The 8,735-nt window shown below is 32.8% G+C and overlaps 1 protein-coding gene and 1 pseudogene across 1 annotated transcript; both read right to left on the reverse strand.

Moving 5' to 3' along the window:
• Window positions 1-1,406: 1,406 nt before the first annotated feature.
• LOC107874718 (acylsugar acyltransferase 3-like) lies at window positions 1,407-2,696 on the reverse strand. Its single transcript, XM_016721471.2, has one exon. It carries the CDS (start codon window positions 2,688-2,690, stop codon window positions 1,407-1,409), a length of 1,284 nt encoding a protein of 427 aa, XP_016576957.1. The 5' UTR covers window positions 2,691-2,696.
• A 2,728-nt stretch (window positions 2,697-5,424) lies between these two features.
• LOC107874717 lies at window positions 5,425-6,627 on the reverse strand (annotated as a pseudogene).
• Between the last annotated feature and the right edge of the window lie 2,108 nt (window positions 6,628-8,735).

The raw sequence follows: 8,735 nt of genomic DNA on the forward strand, positions 1-8,735 counted from the left end.
CACATTAGGAAATTAAATATATTGAATATTTGAGAATTGAGAATTGAGATTTGAGAGAGAATGAGATTTGAGAGAGTGAAAAATTGTGTGAAAAATGATTTGAAGGTGTAGGGTATTTATAGAGTTTTTTTTGGGATTAAAAAATAATTTTAAAAGTAATTTTTTTTTTAATATATGGGCCCAAACTAGCCGTTTGGACCCAAAAACGGCTATATAGCCGTTGGGCCAATGGCTAGTTTGGCCCAAAATCCATTTTTTTTTCTTAAAAAAAACTCTAAACCGGACTGGGTCGGGCCGATTAACCGACGGGCCCGAATTGGGTTGATTTTGGGCCGGGTTAATCAGGCCGAAATTAAAAAACCGGGCCCAGTATCCGGTACTCTAAAGCCCTTGGGTTTACCGGGCCAGGTCAAACTGGGCCGGTTTCATTAAGTGGGCCGGTTCGGGCTGGGTAGGGTCGGGTCAACCCGGCCCACTTGACATCCTTAATGTGATAGTATAATACTTCCTCTGTCTTAAATTTTCTAATTTAATTTCTCATTTTATTTGTTTTTTTCCATTAATCAAAAAGATAATTTTTTTTTTATATTTTATCCTTTACATTAATTATTTTTTTCTTTAAATTAAAATGTAAATACCATTTAATAGAGATATTATGATAAATTAAATGTGTTATTAATTATTTTTATTAATCAATCTGTCATCTCAATTTGGCACGGATAATTTGATATTGAGAGAGTATAAGTAAACAAGATTTTTTGAGTTATACAACCAACCGTTCAATCATAATATGAAGTATACATCGTTTTTTAAAATGTCTTGATGAGTGTGCCACTATTTTTTATATATGAATGATTAGCTAGATCATATAGTTGCAAAATACCTTCTCCATTTCAAATTATGCGTTCTAATTGAGATAATATATTACCTAAGAAAATGATTAATAATATGGTTAGTTTATTATAGTACCTCTATTAAATGATGTTTATATTATTTTAATTTGAAGAAAAAATAATTAATACAAAGGGTAAAATATAATTTTTTTTTTTTGTCTTTTCTTGATTAATGAAAAAAGACAAGTAAAATGAAAAATTAAATTAGAAAATTTGAAATGGATAATTTGAGAAGAGGGAGTAGAAAAAGAAAGATCATATAGTTGTATATATATATGTAGGAAACGCTAGTTTAGTAGGATTCATATATGATATATTTATTTAATTGTTATCAGATTTTGGAATTTTTAAATTTAACAAATATCATAAAATATTGTAGTTAACTTTTTTTTTAAGTCCTCCGTAAGAGTTCTCACTCTTTTTACCCCCATTAGTGATACACAAACAACTTTTATAGTAATACTATTACATAACGTTAAGTTTTTCTATAACATAGCAAGACAACCTTAAAACTTATTTAATTGATTGAACAGCTGGAGTAGCGAACTCTAGGAGCTCTTTGTTACTCTGAAATATTAACATATCAGTTTTAGTCAAAGTGACTATTACATTAATCCCGTCTCCACTTGGGTCATCCAAAAATAGGAAGTGGTTCTTCATTGAATTTCTCGCTAGGGTCACCCTTACGGGCCTACCCCATCCAAAATCGATCGTATATAAACCAAAATTGCAAAAGCTGGTGCAAGAATAAGCATCAAATATACCTTGCTTCATTATGTCTACACCCTGTTTAAGTATTTCAAGTGCATGTGTGGCTAGCTGATTTGTACCCTTATCTTTCAACTCATCTCGAAGGTGTTGTTTCGCCTTTTGTAGTTCAGCAACATAATTGGGTAGTGTTATCTTATCTTCTGTCATTGTTATTGAACCAAAGAGACAAAAAGCATTTCCCATTGTGTTGAGTGGAATTGGTGGGCGTATATTCATTACATGGCTCAATAGAGTTGGTTTGAACACGCCCGATTTCTCCATTGACACAGCAACTCCACATTTATGGAGAAGTGCAGTGGCTACTTCAATACGAGTTGGATTCTGCACTCCTGAATTTGTTGCAACGACATTCTTTAATCTTCGCAAACTAGAGGATGAGAAATTGTACATTCTTGACACATGTCGTTGTGGTTCAGGCACACCATTAGGTATAACTGGAGCATCATCCATTAGTGGAAAGAAAGAAGATGCATTAAACTGAGGAGATGGTTTGAAATCCACCTGTCGAGCTATATCAGCCCAATCATTAAGGAATCTTGAGAAACTATATCCATCAGCAATCTTGTGTGACAGACATGCACTGACTGCTATTCCACCACAATCGAAATGGCTTAATTGAACCACTAGTGGACTTCGGTTCAAGGTACTACCCCAAGGCAAATCTTTTGGGAAGACTACATCTACAACATCATTATTAGGGTGGTTGAGAATTTCAGACATTGGACAACTGATTCGGACATGTAAATACTCAACACCTATGTCGTTGCAATCGACATAGCTATTATTGTCCTTGAATTGTCCTGCGAAGGGATAATAAGAAGATAATACTTTTGAAAGAGATTTTTCAAGAATGTGTGATATTTGATTTATGTCACAATTTTTAGGTATAGAGTAAAAGGAGGCAATTGGGATATAGTGAGGAATATTTGTGTAATCCATCAAAGTGAGATTGAGATGTCTAAATGAAGAAGGAGTGGGAGAGGAAGGCTTAATTATCTTTCTATACACAATTGTTGTTGCTGCCATTTTCAATTTAGCTCTCAAATATGAATATTTTGCACTTCCATATTCACACTTATATAGGGTAGCAAAAATACTCCCTCCGTTTAATTTTTATTTGTTTTTACTAAAAAATAGAAATCTAACAGTACTTGTTTAGATTGAAAAATAATGGATAATTACTTATTCTTCAAATTATTTTTAAATACATAAATTAAATATCAATTAATAGGTATAGTATAGTATAGTAAAAATAGTCATGTCAATTATTTTTTTTTTAATGGGTGCAACAAGCCGACATGTGACAAGTGAAAGTGAACGGAAGGAGTATTATTCATTATGCAAAATGTTTTTCGAAATGTGAAATTTATTATATTCAAAGATTGATATGGTAAAATTACTTATATTATTTATTATTCTTGAGTTGTACGTCAAGCCAAATGTGGACAAGTATTATTGCTAAATGAGAATAGTATTTAATAACATGAGTAAACTAGACACATAATGATAAATTATCTTTTTATTTTTTAAATTGGACAAATATCTTACCTTTTATCGTAATTGCTACATGTTATTTAGAGTGTGAAAACGGTTGGCACGGTTTCCAATGTGATCAGAAATGATGTGAGTGAGTTTGTGATTTCTAGAGGATTTAAAAGTCACATATAATTAATTTCGATCAATATTTGGTGTTCTGAGTGTCGGGCGATAATTTGTATAGTTTTATTAGGTCTGAAATGTCAAACATGATTTAGTAGCGGAGTTGGTTCAAATTCGAACAACACACAGGATGCAACAACTAATTTCGTGCTTATATGAGTGATGATCGAGGTACTGACATGCTCTAGGGCAACCAAGCTTGGTTGGCCTAGTGGTTAGCTCACTAGGTCGCTTAAGCAAGTGTTGGGGGTTCGATTCACGCCTTGTGCATGTAGCAACCAATTGACCAGCGGCAAACCCTTAAATGGATCTCAGATCCGCGGAGGATTAGTCCTTGACCTGTCGGACTGGGCGATACCTTAGAAAATCCAAAAAAAAAAAGAAGACATGCTCTAGGGCTTTTAGAGGTAACTCTGGACCTCCTCTTACTTGTTTTAGATGTCCTTATTTGTTCTAAAAAAAAAAAAAATTCATATTTTCAGTATTTTTGTGTTGCATTTAGATGCTCTACATTTATGACACTATATTTGAAGATTTCGGTTATTTCTTTCAGATTTTCGCCTTATTTATGTTTTTGAGTTGGCCTGGCTTCATTCTAAAAATCTCGTATATTTATTATTATTACTTGATGTGAATTTCTTTCGTTTTTTGGGTGGTTGACTTACTTATCAAAATTGGGCTTCGATAAGTATCATCATGAGATTTTTGGATCGTGACAAAATGATAATTTAAAAGGATTTTGATATGGTATATTTACTCATTCCGTTCAATAATATTTATTCACTATTGATTTGACATACCTATTAAGAAATAATAAATAATATTATAATTTTATTATATTATACTTTTAATATAATAAATTTAATGATTTGAGAAATTTTTTTGAAGTAATTAATAATATTTAATCGAAAGAATAAAATAGATAAAAGCAAATAAATTATTTATTAATTTTATAAATTAAACAAATATCATTAAATATTTATTTATATAATATTCACAAATATTATTGAAGAGAGAAATATGCAATTACCTCATTCAATTACCTCAAAAATCGTGTCACGTATCTTGCAACCCACCAAAACCATACTGAAACTATGAGAAGAGGAAATAGTTAAAATACAAAGAGATTAAAAAATCATCATAAAAATTGTTAAATCAAAACACCATTTACTGAAAAATGAAAAAAGTATACTAATGTGATAATATAATACTCCTTCTATCTTAAATTTTCTAATTTGATTTCTCATTTTACTCATATTTTTTTTATTAATTAAGAAAGATAATTTTTTTTTTATTTTTATCCTTTACATTAATTACTTTTTTCTTTAAATTAAAATATAAATACTATTTAATAGAAGTATTATAATAAATTAGATATTTTATTAATTATTTTTTTAATTACTATATCATTTTAATTTGGAACGGATAATTTGAGACGGACGAAGTATAAGTAAACATGATTTTTTGAGTTACACAACCAACCGTTCAATCATGATATGAAGTATACATCGTTTTTTAAAATGTCTTGATGAGTGTGCCACTATTTTTTATATATGAATGATTAGCTAGATCATATAGTTTTAAAATACTTACTCTGTATCAAATTATTCGTCCAAATTGAGATGACATATTGATTGAAAAAATAATTAATAATATGGTTAATTTATAATAGTATTTTTATTAAATAATATTTATATTTTAATTTGAAGAAAAAATAATTAATATAAAAAGTAAAATATAATTTTTTTATCTCTTCTTGATTAATAAAAAAAGATAAGTAAAATAAAAAATCAAATTAAAAAATTTAGAACGGATAATTTGAGACGAGAGAGTAGAAAAAGAAAGATCATATAGTTGTGTATATATGTAGGAAACGCTAGTTTAGTAGGATTCATATATGATATGTTTATTTAATTCTTATCAGATTTTGGAACTTTTAAATTCAACAAATATCATAAAATATTTTAGTTAACTTTTTTTTAAGTCCTCCGTAAGAGTTTTCACTCTTTTTACCTTCCTTAGTGATACACAAACAACTTTTATAGTAACACTATTACATACCGTTAAGTTTTCCTATAACATAGCAAGACGGCCTTAAAACTTATTCAATTGATTGAACAGCTGGAGTAGCGAACTCTAGGAGCTCTTTGTTACTCTGAAATATTAACATATCAGTTTAGTCAAAGTGACTAGTACATTAATCCAGTCTTCACTTGGGTCATCCAAGAATAGGAAGTGGTTCTTCATTGAATTTCTCGCTAGGGTCACCCTTATGGGCCTACCCCATCCAAAATCGATCGTATATAAACCAAAATTGCAAAAGCTGGTGCAAGAATAAGCATCAAATATACCTTGCTTCATTATGTACACCCTGTTTAAGTATTTCAAGTGCATGTGTGGCTAACTGATTTGTACTCTTATCTTTCAACTCATCTCGAAGGTGTTGTTTAGCCTTTTGTAGTTCAGCAACATAATTGGGTAGTGTTATCTTATCTTCTGTCATTGTTATTGAACCAAAGAGACAAAAAGCATTTCCCATTGTGTTGAGTGTAATTGGTGGGCGTATATTCATTACATGGCTCAATAGAGTTGGTTTGAACACACCCGACTTCTCCATTGACACAACCACTCCACATTTATGGAGAAGTGCAGTGGAAACTTCAATGCGAGTTGGATTCTGCACTCCTGAAGATGTCCTTTAATCTTCGCAAACTAGAGGATGAGAAATTGTACATTCTTGACACTTGTCGTTGTGGTTCAGGCACACCATTAGGTATAACTGGAGCATCATCCATTAGTGGCAAGAAAGAAGATGCATTAAACTGAGGAGATATTTTGAAATCCACCTGTCGAGCTATATCAGCCCAATCATTAAGGAATCTTAAGAAATTATATCCATCAGCAATCTTGTGTGACAGACATGCACTGACTGCTATTCCACCACAATCGAAATGGCTTAATTGAACCACTAGTGGACTTCGGTTCAAGGTACTATCCCAAGGCAAATCTTGTGGGAAGACTACATCTACAACATCATTATTAGGGTGGTTGAGAATTTTGGACATTGGACAACTAATTCGGACGTGTAAATAATTGTAACACCCCGCATTTTTCTAGCGTAATCTAAGTCCCTATACATGAGTGTACACATATAAAATTTTTGAAACAATCATTATTTTTTAGTTTAAAGCCTGCCATTGCGTAGAAAATTCAATTAGCTTTCCAACGATATAAAATTGGCCTAAATCTAATAACCGGGTAAGAAGTTTGGCGATTTTAAGTTTCAATCGTTAAATACCGTCATTTTACCAATCAGCGCATTGCGGAGCCAGTGTAAATAGCAATTGTTATTTTTCCAGTGAGGGTCCACGATTATGACGCATCGCACCACAGGCCCAGTTCAGAATTATCAATTTTCAGTGACCCTACGCGATACCACCGCGTCGCGATGAGTTCAGATTTCAGAATCAAAGGGGCACCGCGATTCCACCGCATCGCGTCGAGCTCTCAGTTCCCAGTTTTCTGATTCCAGTGACACGACACGATAGCGCTGCGTCGTGCCAAGGGTGAAAATCAAGAATTTTCAGTTAATTCCGAGATTTAATTCCCAAGGACTTTTAGGTCTTTTTCCTTCATTCCAGTCAGCCTAAACACGGGATTAAAGCCCTAAATGCCCTATTATGCCATCATTTACTCACTCTTCTCAAGAAATTAAAACAACCTCTCCCTAATAGCAAAATCCTAGTTTCAAGAAAATCAAGAACAAGCTCAAGAACTCACCATGAACTTTGAGAAATTCATCCATGGGTTCCTTTCACCCATAGAGTCCAAGTATCCGATTTTAATTATAAAGTTATCATATTTTCAAGATTCATGATATTTAATTGTGATTTTAAACCATGAGTCTCCATGAACTTCCATGAATATTGATTTTATGCCTTGTTTTAATAAGATTATCGTTGATATCAATTCCCATATGTCTCAATATTGTCATTCTTCGAATTAAATCATGATTAAGTGTCATTGGTGTTGAAATCATGCTATTATTTAAATTTTATGCTATTTTTCACGAGTGGCTTAAACTATGAACACCAAGTGTTTGATAAAATGCATACAAGAATGAAATATTTGATAAAGGTTTTCATGCTATGTCCTCTAAGATTGATATTATTTTACTATTATTGCTTTTGAGTCCTAGGTTATTGAATACCCGAAACCCATAGCTGTTTTATTTATCTAGTCTCAGTACATTACTGAATAGTCTCCAGATTATACTATGCGCATTATCAGAATAGTTAGATATCAATCATTAAACTCATAATAGACTAGTATCTCAGTGTCTTTCAGTTGGGAGTAGGACTTAGCACCGAGCGAGTGTAGGGATGACGGCTTCCCCGTCAGATAGGCAGAGTCATTAGTAGCAGTCCCTAAAATCCAGAACTACGTAGCTAGCATAAGATATGAGTAGTCACCCTTCAGATTAGGCTTGGCTATCTCGCAGGGGTCACCCGTCAGTTCAGGCTTGACACCCTTAGTCTTTTGGACATTATATCAGTTTAGTACATCCACACAGCCATCGTTAATACCCGTGGCATGATATTAACACCCTTTCAACTAGGGTTACATGTTGGACTTCGATTAGCTCAAATTGGGGCATGTCAGTTAGATGATACCTCTCACAGTCTCAGATACAGTCTCAGTTATAGTCCCAGTTCAGTTATTTAGTCTTAGTGTTGCTTGATCAAGGCATACTGATATCAGTATATTTTCCAGTACTTCAGATTACAAATTTTACTTAGTCCATGTTATATGCCTGGTCATACTTCTTCAGTGTCTAAAGATTTTCATGTATTTTCAGTATTTACAGACTCTCATGCATATACAATAATTATATACTTTATATATCTCTAGTAGCTATAGGATTCATGTCCTATGCTCAGTACTCCATGCTTTATATGTATATCCAGATAGTTTATGTAACGCCCCAATTTTCTATAACCGGAATGCCACACGGTGCTCATGATCCCGCTGGACCGCAAGCTAACCCTCTACGAATATTTGTACCTGAGCACTGCATAATATCATATAACAAATGCAAAAAACTGGCGGAAACTTTCCATAAGGTTCAAAACATCTAAAATATCAAAAACTGAAATCATAATACTGATACATCTATCCGAAAAACCTCTAAACTATCTGAACTGTGGATTTGACGGGACATGTCCCCAACTAAATCCATCTACTGAAAATAAACTGAGTCTAATGCAATAATAAGATAAGGATCATCCTAGAATGATGAGGACTCACTGCTACGTCTACCGCTGCTGACTGAATCAGGACTGCTAAGGATTTTCTGGATTTTGCGCTTCGAAACCTATGGTATAAGACACCATAGTGCAAGAAAGTATGCGT

This window comes from Capsicum annuum, unplaced genomic scaffold (assembly GCF_002878395.1).
Source record: "Capsicum annuum cultivar UCD-10X-F1 unplaced genomic scaffold, UCD10Xv1.1 ctg3864, whole genome shotgun sequence".
NCBI lineage: Eukaryota > Viridiplantae > Streptophyta > Magnoliopsida > Solanales > Solanaceae > Capsicum > Capsicum annuum.

Coding starts and splice junctions, on each gene's coding strand:
- LOC107874718 (XM_016721471.2), bottom strand. CDS start 2,690: ATGGCAGCAACAACAATTGTGTATAGAAAGATAATTAAGCCTTCCTCT.